Source organism: Anguilla anguilla, chromosome 15, assembly GCF_013347855.1.
Source record: "Anguilla anguilla isolate fAngAng1 chromosome 15, fAngAng1.pri, whole genome shotgun sequence".
Lineage (NCBI taxonomy): Eukaryota > Metazoa > Chordata > Actinopteri > Anguilliformes > Anguillidae > Anguilla > Anguilla anguilla.
Window position 1 is genome coordinate 31,979,738 of NC_049215.1, and position 22,500 is coordinate 32,002,237.

The following is a 22,500-nucleotide window of genomic DNA, read 5'->3' on the forward strand; positions in this document are numbered from 1 at the left end:
TTCCTTCTGTGCTACTCATGTTCCTACTTCAAAACAAACGATGGCTATGAGGCTAAATTCAGTTTGGCGGCATTTCTCTGAATATTGTTGGCTTCTGCACACTTCAACTGCCATTCTGTAGCAAGAGTTTCCTCACCGAACTCGCTCGGTGCATTTCACGCTCTGCTCATTTTCGAACAGAGGGAAAAACAACCAATGTAACACAGCTGTCCCAATACTTCTGCATTTAACTATGTTCAAATATGGAATTCAAATGTATTTTATTCTTTAGCATGTAACAGCGATTGCTTTCACAGTATTTTACTGGTGCACGTGTTAAAGAAAAGTGTATTTCAGACAGTAAATGTTATTTGTTCCCACACGTATCCCATGAGCACCCGGTACCTGAGAGCTGAAGCTTCCCCAGCTGATTGGCCAGAGCGTCCCTCTCGCGGCGCAACTGGCGAACAGAGGCGCGCAGGTCCTGGTTCTGTTCCGCTGTGCGACTCTGCTGGGCCCGCAGCTGGTCCAGGCTGGACCGGGCCAACGCCCTCTCCTGTGGGACAGGGGCAGCAGGAGGAGAAGGGGAGTTCAGCCCAGTACAGTTTTCAAATCATGAATTCAACAACAGTTTAAAATTCATAAACAGTTACACAGTACCAGACCTCCTAGAGTGAAGAAGGTAAGAGGACGCATAGGATGACTGACAGAGGTTACAAGTCAGTGCCAATGACTCTAAAAACGTGGAGATTATATTTAAATGTCGGGATTGACATACTATTCCAGGCCATAATTTTATGACATGAGCAGGCAATAACAAGCCGAGGTCCAGGAGGAACGTACAGTTTTAAGGTCGGTGACAGTATCCGCCAGGCAGGTGACCTTCGTCTGCAGATTGTTGATGGCGCTCTAAAAACAGATAAGACCAGAAAGCTGCTTCAGCCTGTCCCGTTCGCACCCTTTTCCCATTCGCACCCCTGTCCCGTTCGCATCCCCTGTCCCGTTTGCACTTCTCTCCTGTTCGCATCCCCAGTCCCGTTCTCACCCCTGTCCCGTTCTCACCCCTGTCCCGTGCGCACCCCTGTCCCGTTGTCACCCCTGTCCCGTTGTCACCCCTGTCCCGTTCGCACCCCCAGCCACAGCAGCACACCTGAGCTTCCTCTGTCCTGCTGATCGCTGTGTCCAGCAGGGTCCTCTTGTCCTCTTCCAGCTGCAGGGAGAGCTGACTGACCTGGCTCAGCTCCTGGTGCAGCTGCTGGTTCTGCTGGATCAGATCCTCCACCTGTTGGCTCACCTGGCCCTCCTGCTGCAGCCCAGCCACATCCTTCCTCAAAACCTCAATCGGACACAAGCACGCATATGCACAATCACATATATGCACAATTACACATCTATACAAGCACACATATGCACAATTACACATCTATACAAGCACGTATATGCACAATCACATATATGCACAATAACACATCTATACAAGCACACATATGCACAATCACACATCTATACAAGCATGCATATGCAGTCACATATATGCACAAACACACATATACACAAGCATGAACACACACACACCCATACACATATGCATAAACACATGCATGCACACACACATACACAAGCACATGCATGCACACACACATGTTCACACATAAATACACAAGCACATGCATGCATGCACACACGTCCACAACCACACGCATGCACGCACACCTGTCCACACGTGTATAAAATTGATATACAACTTTGATATACAACTGCCACCCAGAACTACACTGACACTGGATGAAAATTACCTGACTATTCTGCTCACAGGTGATGCTCCTGTGGTCCCCGTTCGTACCTGCAAGTTCAGGAGGGCTACCCTCTGTTTTTTCACTCAAAGGACTCTGCAAATCACAATTACACCGAGCCTCTGATCACTTCACAGTTCAATTGCTGTTAGTTAACACCTTATAAACTGTGCTTTTAAATCTGATGCACTGCACAACAGAGAAATTAGAAATACCAATTTAGGTATAGACCTATTCATGCACAAACTCGCGCGCTCCACACACATGCTTGTAGGAAGACATTCCATAGACATTCAAAATGAGTTTTTCTCGCACTGTTCGAAACAGTTACGGTTGGCATGGCAACGCTCATGCAACCACCTATGCCTCCATGCATGCACTGCCAAACATATAAACTCACGACATGCTCCTGACGTAAAGATGCAATGCAGTAATAACAACCGACATAAGTTATCTTAGCTAACCAGCAGTAATTAACGAATGAACAAATAACGGCTCACAGAACCTTACTTGTGCTCGATTGTCTCATTTAGTTTCCTTGTGAGCGCAAAAAACATATTATACGGGCAGAAAGATGTCTTAAGTTAGCTAACGATGTGATAGGATTAACCCGAAATGTATAAAGATAACTACCTTCTTCGTCTTAACTGGAGAGATGTGACAATAAAGGTTGAGAGACAGGAGTGTAATGAAAGGGCTCGCTAAAGCTGGCTGAGTTTCACCAGCGGTAACAATTAAACCGCTTTTCCGTTCTGGTTTAGGACTGACCAATCACAACTCAGCATTAGCATCACAACCAATCACAACGAAGATTCCGCTTGGTGTTGTGACGGTGCCTTGGCAACTTTGCGTTCTACACAGATTTTACTCTACTACCCTACTCAACACGCGGAGATGAAGCATGGACCATACATTTATAGTAGTAATAATAATAATAATAATAATAGTACACGCGTATATTTTACAAGATGAATAATCGCTAATACTTTTTAAAATATTAAATCAGGAAAGCAGGCTGGCCCATAACAATACAAATATAATTTAAACATAAGTTTGATTACTGATTCAGTCGACAATATGAGAGGGAACTAATTAATTTCATTTCGGACTGCTTGTGAAATATGCCCACACGTTCTCTTCTCTTCTGTATCTGGTATAGAAAATCCAGTTTGTGCATGTGTGTTATCATGCATGAAATGTACTATCTGTTTTTATAGTAAGCAACGTGTAATATGCTACACCTGATATTTCTATAAATAGATTACCTCTTGCTTGTCCGAATCGCTTGTGGATTCCATCATCATTTTATGCAGAGGTTTCCAGGGAAAGGGCAATTGTGATTCCAAGCTGCAGGAGTTGCTCAAGTACGACTGACCCCGTTGCAGGTGGTTAATTCGTCTGCCCTGCCTTTCATGTCACGACTTGCCTGAAACTATGACGGGGGGACCCTTATCATGAGTGTGCCTGGTGTGTTTGCATGATACTAACGTTACATGGGAAATAATTGCATCGTTTAGTTTTTCACTTTTACTTGTTATACCGCTAACAAAGTGCACTATCCTTGAGATGTACTTAATAAAGTTAATATGTAACTCTATGAAGACTGCGCCCGTAAATAGTTCTGTGTATCATATACTGAAGAACCGCACGCTGCAAAATCTCTGGATGCAGGCTATGGCCAATAAACATCTCTTTCTTGTCCAAGCTGAAAACTGAACCTTCCCGTGTTTGTTCCACCACTAGATGGTGCTGGATGGACATATATCATTATTTCACGTCCTTTAACCCAGGAAGTGGATGTAGCCGTCATATTACTGCGCATGGCGCAAGTTCTTTAGAGACGTTCAATATATCTCTTGCATTTTAAAGACTTTTCTGTATTAATAGGTTTTAGTCATTTAATCGTTAGATGTGCAATGATATTAAGGACTTGTGCCCACGTGTACGCAAACACTAGGGGGTGTTTACGTCTAATTCGACCACTGAGCACTTTGTCAGCTGTCATTGAGCAGAATGGCAAAACCGGCCTCGTCCTTCAATCCATGTCCACTGACATTTTTGAGAACCTGGCTTTTGAGGACTGGGTACACCAGCACGTGGACCTCCAGGATCGGAGGATACTATTCCTGTGGAGAAACGCCGCAGCAGTGGTCATCGGCAGACATCAGAATCCCTGGCAGGAGTGTAACGTCCACCTAATGAGAGAGAGGGGGGTCCCACTCGCGAGACGGCGGAGTGGTGGAGGGACCGTGTACCAAGACCTGGGGAACATCAACATGACCTTCTTCACGTCAAAGCGAAAGTACGATCGACACAAGAATCTTAACATTGTTACCAGCGCTTTAAAGAAACTGCGTCCCGCCCTGGATGTGCACGCAACCGATAGATTCGACATACTACTAAATCGGGACTTTAAAATATCTGGGACTGCCGCTAAATTGGGGCGAGCAGACGCGTATCATCATTGCACACTGCTTTGCGCAGCAGATCTGGCACTGCTGTCCCCGGTTCTGAAAAGCACGTGCCGATCAATCAGGAGCAATGCGACACCCAGCGTGCCCTCGCCCGTGAGAAATCTCGTGGATGAGGACCCAACTTTAGACTGCGACACGATCATGGAGGCCATAGCATCCCAGTACAGTGCGGAGTTTGGACTGAACGGCGCAGTCATGCTTGTTGACCCAACAGACGAGCTGTGCCTTCCCGGCATCCATAAAATGGCCTCTGAACTTCAGACCTGGGAATGGGTGTTCGGGAGAACGCCTAAGTTCAGCGTCAGTACCTGCTTTGAGGTCAGCTACGAAGCTTCCACCACCAAAGTCACTCTAAATATGGACGTAAAGAATGGTATTATAGAGACCTGTTCCATCGAACTACCTCAGGATTGGCTGCCCACAGCGCTCTGTCACGAACTAAACGCCCTCTTGGTCGGTTGCAAGTTCTGCCCCAGTGAAGTCGCGGTTCTTACGTCGGCTGTGCTGAGGACAACCCCGCTGAACAGTGAACTTGAAACCAAGATGAATATTCTATACCACCATGTGGCTGCTGTCATGTGAATAAACATCAACGTATACTGGAATTAAAATGTCTTATTTTTTTATTCAGGATATCAGACATACAGTATCCATCCATTGTGTATCCATCAATAAAGTAACAAATATACATTCGTAAACATACACTTATATCTGAAAGGCCACCCTCCTATTGTAGTGCAAACAGGATAGGGCTGACTCCAGCGCCAGTTCGGAAGATCGCTGTGTAGAGGAGCTCAGAAAAGTAATGCACGTGACATATTTTGGTGAATCTGCGCACTACAGCTGTGCAAATGGCGCGTGTGGAAGACCGCGCACGAGCCAAATGCACTCACTTTACTCCCAAACCAGCGTAACTGACCCTTTAAATGTTAAGGAGACACGTGTTTCCCAAACTGAGCAGCAAAGAATCCGACATGCTCAGGAATTATGGCAGACCTAAATCCATCCCTACAATCCACAATGATTTGTATTATATTTCCAAGGCACTTAGCATTTCATCTTTTTCCCCACACACAATTTATAGTAAAAATTCTTGGTCATCTTTTGTGTCCAGGTGCTTAAAACAATGACGGGGAGGAACAACTGCAGCACACTGGATCTCCTTCCAATCTTACCAACATTAATGTACCATAAATGTCTATTTTTAACAGACTCATTACAGGTGGTGAGGTTGGAAGATCCAGTGTGAAGGTTTTTTTCCATGTTTGTCAGTCTTTTTCATATACAAAATATAAAAACTCCAATGAAATTACATGAAAGTTAAATTACATTATCTCTGTAAGAATGCTGCCCTGAAAGCTTAAGAAGTCCAGCATGATTTTTATACTGCGCCCAATGTCCTCCAGCGGATTTACGAAAACAGTGTTAATGGTTAAGTTGTCTTCGTGTGTTTTGTGTGGAAAACATCGACCGTCGTCTCTTGACACTGCCTCAAGTCATAGTCGCAATACCCAACGGAGAATCGACCCTGAAAGAAAAATAAAAGATCTTTTCTAAGACTGCATGAACATCAGAATCTTTTGTTAAAAAATACAAAAAAAACACTGATCAAGCCTTGCCTGTGGCCTCTTAAAGTAGTCCAGACCTCTTCCGATCTTGATTATCCAGCCATTGTCAAACCTGTTGAATTATCACGTTAATTACTGGGTTTCCTCTGACCCGCTACAGTTTTGTCAGAATAAAATACAATGACTGAGATTCAAGATGGTCTTTAGAAGGGCATGTACATTTCCACATCTGAGCCATTTGGTAGACACTTATAAGGAGATGGAAGGGGATTGGGGACTGACCTGATTTCCCTGTCATGGATGGAGGAGGAGTACTGGAGATCCAGGGTCACCTCATGGGCCTGCAGTGACTGCTTAATTTCAGCCAGGGCATTGGTCTGCTGCGAAGAGCCCTCGCCCTACAAAGCACCACTGACCTTTAACCTTTAACCTTTTAACATCTGAGAGAAACACAAGGCCCTTACTGACACTGGAAATAAAGGGTCACATCAGAGAAAGAATGACCGAAGACAATGTATGAGAGTGAACTGTCACTAAGAGAAACAATTAATTATATGAGTGTATTGTGAACAATTACTAGTGAAAGAATAGAGTATTAACATTAGTAAATTCATGCATTATGGGAATTGGCAGTAATGGAATTTAAAATGACATTCATAGGAGGATTTTTGTGTGTCCTATGACATCACATTTACAGATACAATGACAATGTTGGTTTGCATGTTTTTTAAGACTCCTCACTCAGGCCAACTTGCATTAACGCATGCAGGAGCTGCGCACTGCTGGGCATGAGGGGCACGGTGGTCTGAGCACGCTCACCTCCTCCTGGGAGGTGAGGAGGTGAATCCTCCGGACTTTACAGGGAGCCTTCAGCAGCATTTCACAGAAGCGCAAGAAGTTATAGAGCTGGCGACGAGAGAGAGAGACAAACAAGACCCTCAGCGCAAGAAGAACATCTGTCTATAACTTAACATGTGGAGCAGTGCGTTTACTAGCTACGGTCACAAGGAATTCCTGAATATTTCAGTCCATCTTATAATTCTGTAGGAGAAGGTGAAACACCAATGTTCTTAGATTACATACCATTACATTTACAGTGGCGGTGTCCTCAAATTGAACCTGTGACCTTTAGGTTACAAGGCCAGTTCCTTACCCATTATACTACGCTGTCAGCCCGACTGCATGGCAATATCCATGACGAGGCCACTCCCAGGCCCTTATGTTCCGTTACCTGATGGATGTATCGGATGTACGGATCCTCCACCCACACCTCCGTCAGGGTCTCGCTGATGTAAGGTCGGAACAGGGTGTCGTAGCTGTATCCCGTGGCGTTCTCTGCTATTTTAACCTGTTCATGATATTTACCCTCTTGCATGCAAAAGACAAAGAAGGGGAAGCAGAGGAGTTTTAATGCTTTAATATGGGAATTTATACACAAAGATCAATTAATTATTTATTTTTATTTTTTTTACTTTACCAGGAATCAAAGTGTGACAATATGACAGTCGGTCAGACTGAATTCCTAACAGTGGCTGTGGTTTGATCATTTCAGCAACAGTACCTTCTTTTTCTCGCGTAAGATGGACTTTAATCTGCTCGGCTCGCTCCATGTAGCCCTTAATCTTTTCCCTGTAATGAGCTTTCTTTGAGTCATCCTTGATAGCTGTTGAGAAACAGGCACACAACTTTACCTGGCAAAGCTCATTGGGTTCCTTTACCACCTAGTCCACCATAATTGTATGCACTATGTGGTAAAAGTAAGCACGAATATACCGGGTTATGTATAATACATGTGCATGACAGGTCGATAACTGACTATAGCAAGCTACGAATGTAACCCCATACCTTTCAGCACGTCCAGCAGTAGCTGGATTCCTTCTTGATAGCAGACGATGGATTCCTGGAAGCGCGAGCTGTGGTCCAGCTCCACAGCCCTCTTGAGAACGGAGACAGCTGACGCTTCCATGCCCGGTACATGATTTTGTGTCATGATCAAATGGTCCCCTGTGTCTGTCGAAAGCTAAATTTGGCGGACTGGTGAGGAGGTAAAGACCAGCAAGTTTCCCGAACTGCAATCGCATTCACGCTGGTAAAGTGTTAACGCCTTGGCCTTAAATTTAAGTTAATTCCACTTCCATTTCACATGGTAAACGTCGACCATCGGTACAAACAACTATTTGGGTAATAAGAGTATAATGTTTACTTTCAGAACAACACTGTTGTACCGTACAGCTATTATGTAGCTTAATAAGACACATCAATGATATTCGCTATCGCCAATGAAACGGCAGTAACTTCCTGATTCTACTTCACTGCTGTACGACACAATAATAATACCCACAGGAAACATTAGAGCGACTTCAAGAAATCTGTCAATGTAAAAGGCATTAACAAATCTGCCAGTGTGAAATACATTGCACATTGTATTTATTTAAATACATGATAATAATTTATATAATTTGAAATTTTGGTTAAATTAAAACTAAGATGTGTTATGTTATATATGAAGAAAATGGCTAGATTAAAAAAGGAACGAAAGAGCTGGCGAAAAATGCGGACAACAGAACAAACGTAACAGCTTCCGGTTTCCTTTAGAATTCGTGCGTGCTTGTGTGAGCGTTGAGTTTTAATTATTTCAAATGTCTGAAAAACGAAACAATGTGATGTTTATTAATAGTAGCTGATATACAACAACAAGTATTGCATCTGGCGTTTTTTAGATCATAGGCTACTCATTTTGCTAGCCATTTACAGAGATAAGTTATAACCTTGGTGTCACCGGTCCAAATGGCTGTTTTCTGTCGTGCATTGCAGAAACCTTCATTTGCAGTTAAGGTAAGAACGTTGTCAACAAAGGTCGGCTACTAAATATCATATGCATTGCCTTGGTTTGAGTAGGTAGGTCTTGCTAGTTTTCCGAACAAAATGTGTGATATATCAGTAAAAATACTACAATCTACTTTCAGTCAAGGAGGTGGCAACTGGCAAGCAACTATTTTGGAAGTAAATGCTGATCAGATGTCTTACTAATATCGTAATTTAAACGAAACGTGACTGTTGACCATGAAATAATGTCTGCGTTTTATTATTGGTCTTGTAGCCAATGTGTAATTATACGGTTTTGTTGTTATATTGGGGGTATGCATGTCGTATAATTTTTTTATGTGGTGTACAGCAATTATGAGTGCCCTTGTCATTTTTATTTATTTCAGAATTTGCCAGAGGCCACACAGTTGCCCTGGATGGTGTCTCTACGCTGCAAATTCACCAAACCACGCATTCCTCCAGAGGTGTGAGGATGAACCAATTCACATTATTGTGTTTGCTGCTTGTGAAAGTTATTTAAATGAAAAGCTTTATATCTTACGTGCGTTTCTGTGCGTCTTGTGCAAAAAATGTTTGTTAGCCTACCTGTTGTGCTAAACCATCGTGAGAATCAAGTCGTGATTAGCAAACAAATATGTATGTGGATCTGTGGGTCAAAAGTGTGGATAGGCAGCAGTCTTCATCTGTGCATTCAGGTGTTTGAGGAACGGTCCAAAGAGCACGAGAAATATGGCGGGGACCCCGAGCAACCTCACAAGCTGCATCTTGTCACGCGGGTGAAGACCGCGATTCGCCGACCCTACTGGGAGAAAAAGATTGTGCACGACCTTGGCCTGGGAAAGGTACCAGTTATTCAGTTTTATGTTCTTTAATAAAATATTTATGCCTATGCTGCTATATAGGTGACATTTAATCTGTTTTGTCTGTGACTGTTCTGTGTATATCTTTCCAGGCCCACCAAGCTTGTGTACATAAGAATATCCCTTCGGTCAATAACAAACTGAAAGTCATAAAACACCTTGTAAAGTAAGTTTTCATTTTTTGACCATTTAAAAGTACAATATAGGAGAGCATATTCCTCAGCTACATCATGTGCTAACTACAGGTTAATGCACAAATATGTCCTGTGTCTGATGGCTGGATTTGCATTGGAATTTGGCAAATATTTGGCTTTGGTACATTGGTGTCTAAGCCATGATGTAAACCTAGGCTCTCAGCTTCTACCCAGTGTGGTATGTGCTGGTCCACTATGCTGTTTTACTCCTACAGTATATTTAGAATATTGTAGTTCTCTTTGAATGCTGAATAACAGTAATATTGTGCACCTTGGCGAGGCCATCGGCCTGGTAGCTGGCCAGCGGTGTAGCACAATGTTTTGGGAACTGGGCTTGCAAATTTAAGGCTGTAGGTTTGATTCCCAGGTGGGTCACTGCTGTTCTACTCATGAACAATGAACCAAACCTAAATTTCTTCAGCAAGATATCCAGCTGTATAAATGGATTGTATGTAAACAATGTGATCTGTGCAGGTGGCACAGAGAATCAAAATTCCCAAAATCCAAACGGTGCACTAATAGATAACATTTCAGTCAGCCCTGTTGAAATCATTGGTCAGAGCGCTGCATCATTCTGCTGGGTTTTTATTGGGTATCGTAAAGCCCTGGTTAATGCCTGCCTGAGACCAGGCTTGTACTCGCGGTGTTAGTGCTGTGTGTTCAAAGTGCCGCCTGTTTGCAGGATCCAGCCCCTGAAGCTGCCCCAAGGACTTCCGGCTGAAGAGGACATAGCCGACACGCTGCTGACCAGCAGAGGAGAGCTGGTGGTCAGAAAGCGACTCAAACCCCTGGAGCCAAAGGCCATCGAGCCTTAGGCCAAAGCGTCATGCTGGCTATCCTGTAAAATAATTAAATCTTTCTATTGCCATGCCTTGTGAGGACTTTTATTCTGAAATGTGCCATGCTATAGGCACGTCATGAACATTCAGTGATGCTGCACTTAGACATAAAAGTTGGAATGTTTTTTGTAAAGAATCATGATGCACATTTGGGTATTACGTGAGCCCTGAATGACTCTGCAAATGTTTTGCATAGCTGAGCTGTTACTGGTGTAGCCACATGTTTTCACAAGAGACAGATACACCAGGGAGTCCGTTTATTTTAAGATAAAGCACACATTTCTAGAAAAACCTCAAAACCTGTGCTACCATCTTAAGCAATGAGACAAAACGAGGAGGAGGAGGAGGAGGAGGTTCACAGAATGACACAGTTAGTCCCTCACAGGCAGCTGAAGGATCACTCCACCCACCCACCATCCCAAAATAAAGAGGTGATCATTAATGTTAGTGCCACTGCTGTAAAAAAAATTTAAATTAAACATTTTAAAAGCAAAAGAATTAGAAATTAATACACACAGAAAAAGAATTAATACACTCATCAGATTTTAACATTCAGATAAAAATCTAATTTCATCAAAATGTACTGTTACAGGCACAAGTCCAAGAGGGGGATATAGCCTAGTCATTGGGCTTGATGTTGCTGCATCAAACCACCTTTTTAATTTTGATCTGGGGTGTTCAGTCTTATCTGAAATGGGCTGGTGTTGTTGTTTAAGCCCAGCACTAAGACACCTGATTCTGCTTATCAAGGTCTTGACGAATTAACTGATCGTTTTCAGTCGAGTCAGGTGTTGTAGTCCTGGGCTGAAATAGAAGCCTGCACCCACGCCGGGCCCTTTTCGGATGACACCACACACCCCTGATTTGCCGCATGCTGCAGTGTGTTTATGGCTCAGGCAGAACCAGTCTCCAGGTTAGTGTAAAAAATGCTGGGTAAATTGTGATATTCAGAATCACAGAATGCACCCAGTTACTGATACCTGCATTTAAGATGGTTCACTACAGGCAAATTCAGTACCAAATAAAACAATATTTTTCAATTAATTCATTCTTTCAAAAAAGAAAAAAAAAAAAAGTCAAACAAAAATGTTATTCAGCAACGAGACACTAATAAATTATTGAGCCATCTGATAGGCTGAGGAAAATGAGGATGCCTTAAATGAGAAGGACGAGCTGTGATTTAGTTGGTTTGGAACTGCTGGTCTGTAACCAAGGACTGAAAAGGAAGTCCTGAGAGAGAGACAGGAAGTGGGCAGTGTCCTCTAATCATCGTCAGAATCAGAGTCCGAGTCGTACCCTTTTCCCCTGATGGTCTTCTTGTCCACCTTGGTGAACTTTGACCCCGACTTCTGACCAATTGTGGGAGGCTCCAACAGGTTGCCACTAGAACAAAAATATAAAGAAGGTTCTGGAAGGTGGATTTGTGGTAGTCAAATTCAGCTCACCACAGACGCGAACTATCAGAGAAAGTTCTGTTCACTGAAGTGCTTTCAGTCTAAAGCTGTGTTCCAGCTCTCTTTAGTCTTTTTTTGTATTAGTCCATTCTCATGTTACTCTGCTAAGGATTCATTTTCACATTCAAATATAGCAGTGGTTCTCAACTCGGGCCAGAAAGGGCCGGTGTGGGTGCAGGCTTTTGTTCCAACCAAGCAGTTACACACCTGATGCTACTAATCAAGGTCCTTAGTAAAGACTCCAAAGGTTGATTAGTAGAATCAGGTGTGTAACTGCTTGGTTGGAACAAAAGCCTGCACCCACACCGGCCCTTTCTGGCCCGAGTTGAGAACCACTGAAATACAGCATCAATCTATTCAACATCAGCTGGACTGAACACAGTCACTTCTCTTCTACACTCAAATTTACCTCACATCTCATACCTGGAACCCTGTGTGTGCACACAAAGTAAACCCCGCTGCATTAACGACCTGGTGACCAGAAACTTGATTTTTTTTAAAAAACAACATTCTGTGAACAGAAAAAATACCCGAAACCCAAAAGGCGCGCGCGCATCACGCGGTGTTACCCTCCCCCGCGCACGGTACCTGTAGGTGATGATGTCAGCGCAGCCCAGCCGCCACTCCAGGACCTCGGTGGGGAACTCGTCCGTGTTGCCCAGGTCGCCGAAGCCCACCACGTAGTCCTTGGTCTTGCCGTCCTTCACCAGCGCCATGGTGGGGATGACCTTGATGTGCAGTCTCTCCGTCAGGAAGGGCGCCTTCTCCACGTTCAGCTTGATGAACTTGGTCTCCAGGTGCTTCTTGGCCAGCGAAGTCAGGTGCTTGTCAAGAATTTTGCAACTTTTATTGTTTTTTTTTTTTTTTTGTTTGGGAGAGGGAACAAAGGAGTAAACGTTACCCTCGGTAATGATCAACTGCATTTATTCAGCACGTTACATCTCAGGTTTCCCATAATGAAAGCGGGGAACACACGGCAGCCATTTTGTACCAGAAAGATCACCAGCTAAGGTTGAGAAGACAGGAATTATAGAGCCAATAAACTGGGAATGAATACATCGTCACACCGAGATGCTCTCTCCAGGGAGTTGGGGCCCTGGTTCAGTGGTTCAGACAGGCTGCACCTACCACAGCACAGTGTCCCCATCACCAGCCCCCATCTCCAGGGACTCATGAACCTGGAGGCCAGAACTGGAAAGATTTTTTGACCTCCTCACCTGAACGTTGAGTCCCTGTAGAAATGGCAAACCACGTTCTTGCTTTCTTTCACCTCGGAGAAAAAGTCTTTCTCGCTGGGGATCTCCCTGTATTCACCATGTCCCTTTGAGAGCCACTCCTGCAGCGACACAAGGCAGAAACGACGGCGAGTTAGACGCTACTACTGTATTCCTGCTTTATAGGGCCATACTGATGGGAGTTGTAGTGAAATAAAGAAGAGTGTGGGAGAGGACTGTTTTAACCAGCACATCTGCAACTGTCCTTTAATATCCTTTCAAAATGGATGAAAACACATTGATGAAAATTAATGAGTTTTTGCTTGCTTGCATTTTGATTGATGTGAAGGGTCAAAAGTTTATTGGAAAATGGGAGTGGATTTGTAGTTTTGCATTTCACTTTCCCTGTCTAAATATGTGTATTTTTAATTGCCCTGTAGTTATTAAGGATATAAGGATATTAAAGGACAGTTGCAGATGTGCTGGTTAAAACAGTCCTCTCCCACACTCTTCTTTATTTCACTACAACTCCCATCAGTATGACTTTGAGCACCGTGCTTTCTAAGCAATATGGCTACCATCTTGGCAATCACAGGCATCGACTGCAGGGTCCCTTTAAGGTCAGCTATCCATGTTCTCAACCCCAATTTCTAATTACTCATAAAGCAACCACACTACCCACCACATTAAGAAACCTTATAGATATCAATCCACAGTCCTCTTTAACTTTATGAAAGGGAAATTAAAACAAGCAACCAAAGTCAACTAAATTCCTCTGGGTCTGGACAGGACACCCAACATCGGACAGAGCTGGGAGAGGATCCAGGGAACAGGGGGCCTGAGTAGGCTGGCATGCCCAACGGGGCTCCCTGGCGTTAAGCCCACCTGCTTCTGTTTCTGTGCTTTCTTCAGTGCCTCCAGCCTCCTCTCCTTCAGCTTCTCCAGATCGTCCTCATCCATCTTCTCCAGCTTCCCCAGCTCCGCATCCAGCTGCTCCTCCACCAGCCGCGCCGACTGCAGCACCTGCTGCTCCAGCACCTTCGCAACTATATCCATTGACTGACCCGCCATTTCCGCTTACTGCGATCGCTGGAGCGCAACAACGAGTAAAACACACCGGACGTTAGGCAACTCGGATAGATATGTTCGGTCTGTGGACCATCTCCTAAAACAATACGCAATACGTTTAAATTTAATCCACATAAGTACAATTGCTGCCATTATCTTATGGAGTGTCTAACTACAACATTTACACAGCCTTCTCAGAGAGTGTTGCTGGGTGACGTTAGCCGGTTATATCTGAAATGTTTGTGTTAACGTTCTGGCCAGTTAGCTAGCTACACACAGTTCAATTGAAAGATCACCAGCTAGCCAACAAGTGTAACTCATCACAAAAATTACCACAGGGAAATCTGGACACTTCCTAAGGTTATCCCAACTTGAGCGCTAGGACCATTTACACGTATAAGTCAACAAACAACTTGGATATGCGAGCTAACGTTAGCTAGCAGTGACCATGGTAACCGCGCACTGCACCCCATCCGACCCTGAGGTTGGCTAATGTTAGCCGCCTAAACCGAGGAAAGCCATTTTAACAAGCAATCTACGCGTGTCGTGTCAATACATAGATCTACAACAAACAAATAAGTAACCAGTGATGATGGTTCACTCGTTACTGCTGTCTAATTTGAACGAGTGCTGTAACTAGCTAGCCGCTAGCCAGCTAACAAAGGAATAACGAGTTGTTACTGTATAATGCTAAATTTAGCTAGCCACATATGCTAGCTAGCTCACGAATATTAGCAAAACAAACCCAACTCAAACGTTCGCTTGCAAGCAAACTAAATTTAACAACGTGTACATAAGTACACTAGTAGATAATGTCTGTCCTTTATAAATATACATTATTCAAACCCTTTGGCCTACGAATAATTCGCCAAACTTACCCACCTCTATATTGGTTTGCGAAAGAAAGAATAACCGCCCCGCTTGCGTTAAGATAATTTCCGAAAACGTCATCCATATGCGACAAAGACAACGAACTTCCTCTAGATCCTGTTCTTTTTTTCTCTTATTTAAAAAAAAAATTATTGCTGACATTTACGTTACAAAAGCACAAATAAAACATGTACAGGCATGTAATGAAAATTGAGCCACGGGGAATGACAGAAAAATAAAAGACAGAATCAAATCAAATGAAATTGAGTATAAATATTCAAGGTTTTAACAGCTTTTAAGTTATCAGAGGACTGAAATGTGAATGTATAGCTGAAACTCCTTTAACATATTTCAAACAGTGGTTTCTCATGAGATAATTTATGTTTGTACATGTGGGAATTTAGCAAATATAATGATTAGATTTAACAAGAAGAAATAATTTTATTTATTTCTATCATACTCTCGGATTCCGAATAGTACACCTGTCTAACAATTCGCGAGTTAGAAGGCATGTAAAATTCTGAAAGAAGTATCCCTGACCTTATTTGTAATGAATAACTTATGGGGAATGAGCCAAACTTTTTCCCCAAAAATATTGTACAGTCACATATGGAATTGAAACAATATTTGCTTGAAATGGTGCACGTATAGGTTTTCTTGAGTTTGGAAAAACATATCTTTCCTACAGGTGAGTCGAGAGGATTTAGACAAGGTATGCAAGATGAAGAACTGTCCCAGAAAAAAGCTGCAACACCTGATGAAACAGCACCAAAAGCAATGGAATAGGAAGGGGGGTGGGGGGTGGGGGGTTGGGGGGGTGTCAGTAGGGGTAGGGGGTGTCAGGGGGTTGTCAAACCAACTCCTCAAAAATTGTGACTTTTGTTTACACAGCATGTCTCTGTTGTTCCTGTTTACCAGGATTTTGTCAATGTTGTAGTTAGATTATAAAATAAAGTCTCCATAATATAGTGGGTTTGATTTTTTAAATAGGAAATGTCATAATGCATTCTAGACTCTGTACCAAAAAACACCCTGGAGAATAACGGTATTTCTGGAAAATGTCAATACAGGGGAAAAAAAAATATATATCGATGTGTTTAGCCTATTGTGTGTGCGTGTGTCCTAAATCGTTAAACCGTTTCATCGTTAATTATCATGGCTTTAAGAATGATTAGACTGACCTAGAATAAAGCCAGCGTGAGGTCATCATTTTGCGCGCCCAGATTGGATTCGCACGCAGTTGGGGAAACGCATGCGCTTTTTGGTTTTGCAACCATATGTGAGCAACAGCGGTAAGCAGGCGAGGATCTGGAACATTTCAATACTGATTCCAGCAATCAAGGATAATGGGAAAGAAACAGAAAAACAAGGGCGAAGACAGGTATACGACATCTTAAACCAGAACAAATCCATGTCAGGTGGTGTAAACTAAGTAGTGATTTTTTGGAATAGGGAATACAAAATGTAGCTAGCTGATCATAAGTTTAGGTGTCTCTGGTTGGGCCTGTTTCTCTAAGCTAGCTAGCTGACTGTCCAATTTAGCATAAAGCCTGTTATCTGTATTTACATGCGGATATGCATTTAGCCTTGTAAACCAACTTGCTAGCTGCATGTTGTGGCGATAATATCGGTTAGCGGTCTAGCTTTATTCCAACATGTCTCAGACGTTTTGTCAATGGCGAACTTGTTTTCGGTGTTATATGTAAGTTATAAGAGAAACGTACATTCTCAGACGCGTTCGATTTCCTGGTTTCAGATTTCAGTGTTGGCTCACTTATTTTGTAACGTTTTTTTGTTATGAGGTTGGCATGGACTTAAATGAGTCCGCTAGCTTGTCATCTTTTTAAGACGCATATCACATTGAGTGCTTACGGTTGGGATTTACGTTGTAGAGATGGACCGCTGCTTAGCTAGCTATCCATCCAGAATGCCGGGGTACCCCAGCACCTCCCGCCAGGTTTGCAACATCATCCCTTTTTATTATGCAGCCGTTCTACCCCCATTGTCTCCGGCATCGTGCGATTACGTGTGCGGCCGTGTGGTTGGGCGTCAGCCGTTCGTTTCTAGTTGACTCCATTACCGGTCCGAAGTGCTTTTACTCTGCTTCTTGTCAAAATTCATAACGAAAGGTGTTGAGCGGGCATCTTCATTAAACATGACGGTCATAGACGTTTTCCTAGAGGTACAGCTGAGCACTCGGGTAACGATCTAGATCGGTGGAGGAGTCAGGTTTGCTGGTTTAATCCAGAAATATCTCGATGATATAACAAAGTTTCGATGAGCGCAGTGTTGCGCAGTTGCTCTCTTACAAAACCAAAAAGAGAGTGATCGGTTGTTTCATTGTTTTGCCGGAGATGTATGAACCCAGTCAAATCGGCCGTCTGAAAACGAGCCCTCGGGACATTGTTTCTTTGTTTAGAAGCCGCATTTTAAGAGCACCAATTCTATTTTTAACCACCGTTACTTCACGGATGCAAATGTGAGAGTTGTTTGGCCTTGTAGGTTAATTACCGTATTACAGTTTGATCCAGTTCGTTATGACACTCACCGTGAGGCCCGTTTGGAAAACCTCGGCTGAGAGGTCACGGCGTTCTGTGGCGTACTGTGCTTTAACTGAACGCACATGCGCTGTATGTGTAGACTGTGGGTGCGCGCGCGCTGTTTTTGGCTCTGTGATCCAGCACATACGACGATGAACGTATGGTTCAAGTGCAGATTGCCAGTTTTAATTTGCGGCTATTTAAATCCATATCGGGTGAATCGTGTAGGAATTACGGCCTGGGTCTAACGAGCCAGAACAACAAAAAATTGTGACACTGTCCACATACGGACTGCACTGTGTATACATACACAAATACCAGTACCCTAACAGTGTCGATGAATTTCACAATTGTTAGCTAAGGTGCGTTTTGATCACACAAGTAGGTGTGTGCGAAGCTTTGATTCAGTTGGAAATAATGGTGTAAATGCGTGGGACTAAACTCATGCCGTCAGATCCTTTCCAACTTGATTAAAAAAAAAAAACAAGTCTGTTGTAAAATGTACGGTAGTTAGCGCTCAGTATTTCCACTAGGCTTGTCATGTAGAACTTCCACACTTCTCTGTGATGTAGCCCTGTTGAGTGAGACCAGCCAGTCGTTTGTGCTGAGGCGAGCAGTTTTTTGTGCTGACCTGAACCCCCGAGTGATGCCAGTGTGATGTAAAGCACGCGGGACGGACACTGCCGCTGGCGGGCTCTTTCAAGGGTGCTGTTCACCCGTGGGGCCCCTTCATTTTTCTGCCTGCTGGGAAGCACGCGCTCTCTTACCACACTCTTCCTGGAGAAGGCTCGTCTGGTCTCTCTGCATTCTCATTCTGCTCCCCGAGCTGAGAATGTAAGTCAGGTTTATGTTTCTGGACGGCATGTCTGCGTGGACAGTTGCTTTTATATTGTCAGATATATTGCAGGATATATTTAATATTGAGAACATGCCGTCTGTATTTCACATCAGGAGAGATGTTTTTGGGTGTTTGTGAGGACAGCTGGACAGGTGCAGGGCCCACTGCCCTAAACTTGCTCTGTCGTGTGTCTGCTTGCCTGTGCTGCGTGAGCGACATGCTAGCAGTGCTGTGTTGTTTACACAGAGGAAGCAGCTGCTATTGGTCTCACTGTCTAATGCTGAGGTCTCTTGGGGGGGGGGGGGGGGGGGGAGGAGAGGAGTAACATTCACACCTGAATTGTGAAAGTTACTCGCCTCCTGTCCTTTGATCCTTTCTGACACGTGGTGATCACACTGAACTGCTTGCACTGCCTGCAGCTATGCCTTTGAAACATGGATATGAGTACTATTATTATTATTATTATTTTGGTTAAGTGAAAGGTGGTTCTGGTGGTATGTGTTTGACTTGGATTTTTAAATCTCGCTCTTTCTCCCCTCGCACTGTCTGAGACTGAGTGTTGAAAGCTTTAGCGACTAGCTGCTAAAACGGAAATCTTTGCAACCGTTGGCAACGTCTAGGCAACTTTATCTTATAACACAGTGCCGCATGCAGGCCGGACTCTCCCTCTGCTGCACATGACAGCGGACAGGAAGCGAGATAGTGTGAGGGATTGGCTGCTGCACGCCAGTTGAAATAAGGGTCTGTTTTTGGGAACGTTCTGTACCTCTTCTTGCTTATTTAAACGTCAAGTACAGTAATTATCATGAGCAGTAGTCATGACTTTCACCGTTTCCTGTCAGGTTGAGAAGCTGCTCTGAATTTTGAGTTTAAGTGTGAGGGATTGGCTGCTGCATGCCAGTTGAAATAAGGTTCTGTTTTTGGGAACGTTCTGTACCTCTTCTTGCTTATTTAAACGTCAAGAACAGTAATTATCATGAGCAGTAGTCATGACTTTCACCGTTTCCTGTCAGGTTGAGAAGCTGCTCTGAGTTTTGAGTTTAGAAGCCCGGGTCTAATGACAGGAAGCGCAGTGATAAGCTGGACCGTCGGTGAGCGATTTGTGAAAACGTGCGCACGGGTTTGGGTTGTGTCTCCACAGCTCCAAAGATGACGGCATCGACATCGACGCCCTCGCTGCAGAGATCGAGGGGGCCGGGGCGCCCAAGGAACAGGCCAAGGGGCGGGCCAAGAAGAAGAAAGGCGGGAAGAAGGAGGAGTTTGAGTACGTAGCACCCCCCCCCCCCCCCCATTTGCCAAAGCATGTACAGTTCAGTAATATTGCGCGTAAGAATGTCTCTCACTCAACACCCGCCTCTTCTTTTACAGCGAAGAGGACATTTTGAAAGAGCTGGAGGAACTCTCTATAGATACCGATGGAGCCAAACCCAGTAAAGAGCCAGCTGCGGGCAAGGTCAGGCCTTCGGGGATGTGCTTGAGCCCCAAAGATCCATTCTGCTGCACGTACCGGCTTTCGCACGTCCAGAGACGGCAAAGTCCCACCTCTCCAAATCCACCGCTGTGTCACACTGATCGCATCGCAATTTACTCCTCGTACCACCGTATCCCAACGATTTCAACCTCACTTTTACTCCTCATATCACCGTATCCCAACGATTTCAACCTCACTTTTACTCCTCATACCGCTGAAAACAACAATCATCTAAACCCCGCTTTAAGCATAAGATTGCTCGTTCACACATTTTATCACATATATCTAGACGTGGTTTCACGAGAGTCTCGTCGTATTTGTCACCGTGGAGACGGGGATTGATGAACCTACTGCATCAAGCAAGAGGCCACCAGAAGGCCTGCCCTCATTCTCTAAGGACCATGTTAATTATGTAGCCCAGAATCAGCCAATAAAATGACAGAGAGAGTTTGTGTGCATTTGCAATACCAGTCCTATCGTCTGAATGTTCACTTTTTCCATTTTCAGAAACCTGATGCCACAGAGGAGGCGGAGCCAGAGCCTAGCTCCGCCCCAACAAAGGCGGAGAAGAAAAAGATGCGCAAGGGAAAGAAGGGAAGCTTCGAGGATGAGGATGGTGAGGACGGGCGGAGTGTCGGGGAGGCGGAGAACGACGGCGGCCAGAGGGACAAGGCCAAAACCGCCGCCGCGGCCTCGGACTCCGACGAAGACGGCTCCAAGCCCAGGAGGAAGAACAAAGCGGGAAAGAAGGGGAACAGGAAACAGCTGTCTGATTCTGAGGAAGAGGAGGAGGAGGAGCGCGGGGGCACGGACAAGGCCGGGGTGGGGGAGGACTCGGACGATGACTCCGCCCAACTGCCGTCAAAGGCCCGTGGCCACGGCAACCAGAAAGGTAAAGGGAGGGCGGACAGCGGTGGAGAGGACGAGGGAGCTGAGGAAGACGAGGGCAACTTTAAGATGAAGACGGCGGCGCAGAAGAAGGCGGAGAAGAAGGAACGCGATCGCAAGAAGAAGGAGGAGGAACGAGCCAAGCTGCGGAAACAGAAGGAGAAGGAGAAAGAGAAAGAGGAGGAGACTGAGAAGGTCACTGAGGCCAAGCCCAAGAAGGAAGCTGCCAAGAAGGAGCCGGAGGCTGCCCCTCCTGCCGTAGCAACAGTTGCCGAGGACCAGGAAGGAGCCGAAGCCCAAGGGGATGGTGAGCTAAGCGGGGGGTATCTGTGTGTGATTTATCCCAGGTCATTTCAGACACCAAAATTCATTCCAGTACCAGTGAAAGCAGCTGGAAAGCTATGTGATGTTAATGGCTCAGGTGACACACGCACACGCATGCACACACACACACACACACACACACACACACACACACACGCACTGAGCGGTACGGCAGTGTCTCACACACACACACATTCTTGCGGTTTCAGAGGAGATGGAGGGAGACAAGAAGAAGAAGGACAAGAAGAAGAAGAAGGGAGAGAAGGAGGAGAAGGAGAAGGAGAAGAAGAAGGGCCCGAGCAAGGCGGCAGTGAAGGCCATGCAGGAGGCGCTGGCCCGGCTGAAGGAGGAGGAGGAGCGAGCCAAGCAGGAGGAGGAGGCCAGGATAAAACGCCTGGAGGAGCAGGAGGCTCTCAGGCTGGAGCAGGTACTACACACACACTCACACACACATACACACACTCACACATACATACACACACTCACGCACACACTCACTCACACACACACACACAGGCACACACACTCACGCACACACACACACACACACACACACACACAGACACTCACACACTCACACTCACACACTCACACATACATACACATACACACACACACACGCAAACACACACACACACACACACACACTCACGCACACACTCACTCACACACACACACACAGGCACACACACTCACGCACACACACACACACACACACACACAGACACTCTCTCGCACACACGCACACACACACACACACAGACACAGACACGCACACGCACATGCACACACACACGCACACACATGCAGATACACACACTCACACATGCGGACGCGCATACACACACACACACACACACATACATTTGCTACAGCTGTAAGAATATACTTTGTTAAGGCGTTTCCTTAAATGTTCACTCTTGTGAAAATGTGTGTCGGTCGAATATGCTACACCCTGTTAACTCCATGCCTTGCTGTGGCAGGAGCGTCTGGAGCAAGAGAAGAAGGAGAAGAAGAAACAGAAGGAGAAAGAGAGGAAGGAGAGGTTAAAGAAGGAGGGGAAACTGCTGACCAAGGCGCAGAAGGACGCCCGAGCGAGGGCTGAGGCCACCCTCAAACTGCTGCAGGCGCAGGGTGGGTGGGGCGGGGCGGGGCGGGGTGGGGTTGAGTGGGGTGGGGTGGGGCGGGATTGAGTGGGGTGGGGTGGTGGCGGGGTACGGGGCTGGACTGGGTGGGGTGGGGTGGGGCGGAGTTGAGAGGGGTGGGGTGGGGCAGGGCGGGATTGAGTGGAGTGGGGTGG

At 45.1% G+C, this 22,500-nt stretch overlaps 6 protein-coding genes across 14 annotated transcripts in view; 3 read left to right on the plus strand and 3 right to left on the minus strand.

Annotated features, from left to right (window-relative positions):
* The window catches only part of tsga10 (testis specific, 10), a 13,622-nt gene extending 10,426 nt beyond the window's left edge, over positions 1 to 3,196 (minus strand). The window contains exons 1-5 of one of the 6 annotated variants that reach the window (XM_035392787.1): positions 3,038 to 3,196; positions 1,776 to 1,868; positions 1,130 to 1,285; positions 823 to 888; positions 385 to 535 (exon numbers count right to left, since the gene is read on the minus strand). In XM_035392787.1, coding sequence (XP_035248678.1) covers positions 385 to 535; positions 823 to 888; positions 1,130 to 1,285; positions 1,776 to 1,868; positions 3,038 to 3,076 — 505 coding nt within the window. In that variant the 5' untranslated portion in view covers positions 3,077 to 3,196. Of the gene's footprint in view, positions 1 to 384; positions 536 to 822; positions 889 to 1,129; positions 1,316 to 1,775; positions 1,869 to 2,405; positions 2,514 to 3,037 lie in introns of those variants that run through there. The other 5 variants (XM_035392790.1, XM_035392786.1, XM_035392792.1 and 2 more) reach the window with 5 other exon arrangements.
* A 368-nt stretch (positions 3,197 to 3,564) lies between these two features.
* Positions 3,565 to 4,851, plus strand: lipt1 (lipoyltransferase 1). The gene has a single exon (XM_035394778.1). The coding sequence runs from the start codon at positions 3,689 to 3,691 to the stop codon at positions 4,826 to 4,828; it is 1,140 nt and encodes a 379-aa protein (XP_035250669.1). The 5' UTR covers positions 3,565 to 3,688; the 3' UTR covers positions 4,829 to 4,851.
* Positions 4,852 to 8,141, minus strand: mitd1 (MIT, microtubule interacting and transport, domain containing 1). Its single transcript, XM_035394779.1, has 7 exons — positions 7,660 to 8,141; positions 7,376 to 7,477; positions 7,046 to 7,182; positions 6,634 to 6,720; positions 6,097 to 6,212; positions 5,866 to 5,926; positions 4,852 to 5,774 (listed from the first exon to the last, which is right to left on the minus strand). The coding sequence occupies exons 1-7, from the start codon at positions 7,802 to 7,804 to the stop codon at positions 5,679 to 5,681; spliced, it is 744 nt and encodes a 247-aa protein (XP_035250670.1). The 5' UTR covers positions 7,805 to 8,141; the 3' UTR covers positions 4,852 to 5,678.
* Positions 8,142 to 8,366: 225 nt separating this feature from the next.
* Positions 8,367 to 10,562, plus strand: mrpl30 (mitochondrial ribosomal protein L30). Its single transcript, XM_035393325.1, has 5 exons — positions 8,367 to 8,649; positions 9,027 to 9,104; positions 9,336 to 9,482; positions 9,593 to 9,666; positions 10,377 to 10,562. Exons 1-5 carry the CDS (start codon positions 8,602 to 8,604, stop codon positions 10,507 to 10,509), a joined length of 480 nt encoding a protein of 159 aa, XP_035249216.1. The 5' UTR covers positions 8,367 to 8,601; the 3' UTR covers positions 10,510 to 10,562.
* A 213-nt stretch (positions 10,563 to 10,775) lies between these two features.
* Positions 10,776 to 17,706, minus strand: txndc9 (thioredoxin domain containing 9). 3 transcript variants are annotated; one of them, XM_035393323.1, is made up of 5 exons: positions 17,688 to 17,706; positions 14,087 to 14,290; positions 13,205 to 13,323; positions 12,576 to 12,830; positions 10,776 to 11,916 (listed from the first exon to the last, which is right to left on the minus strand). In XM_035393323.1, the coding sequence occupies exons 2-5, from the start codon at positions 14,270 to 14,272 to the stop codon at positions 11,796 to 11,798; spliced, it is 681 nt and encodes a 226-aa protein (XP_035249214.1). In that variant the 5' UTR covers positions 14,273 to 14,290; positions 17,688 to 17,706; the 3' UTR covers positions 10,776 to 11,795. The 3 variants fall into 3 exon arrangements, with proteins under 3 accessions (XP_035249214.1, XP_035249212.1, XP_035249213.1); XM_035393321.1 differs by lacking the exon at positions 17,688 to 17,706 and adding an exon at positions 15,152 to 15,249; XM_035393322.1 differs by lacking the exon at positions 17,688 to 17,706 and adding an exon at positions 15,148 to 15,205.
* The window catches only part of eif5b (eukaryotic translation initiation factor 5B), an 18,851-nt gene continuing 12,719 nt past the window's right edge, over positions 16,369 to 22,500 (plus strand). For both annotated transcript variants that reach the window (XM_035393319.1, XM_035393320.1), the window contains exons 1-6: positions 16,369 to 16,520; positions 19,659 to 19,781; positions 19,886 to 19,970; positions 20,496 to 21,183; positions 21,410 to 21,627; positions 22,184 to 22,334. In XM_035393319.1, coding sequence (XP_035249210.1) covers positions 16,486 to 16,520; positions 19,659 to 19,781; positions 19,886 to 19,970; positions 20,496 to 21,183; positions 21,410 to 21,627; positions 22,184 to 22,334 — 1,300 coding nt within the window. In that variant the 5' untranslated portion in view covers positions 16,369 to 16,485. The remainder of the gene's footprint in view (positions 16,521 to 19,658; positions 19,782 to 19,885; positions 19,971 to 20,495; positions 21,184 to 21,409; positions 21,628 to 22,183; positions 22,335 to 22,500) is intronic.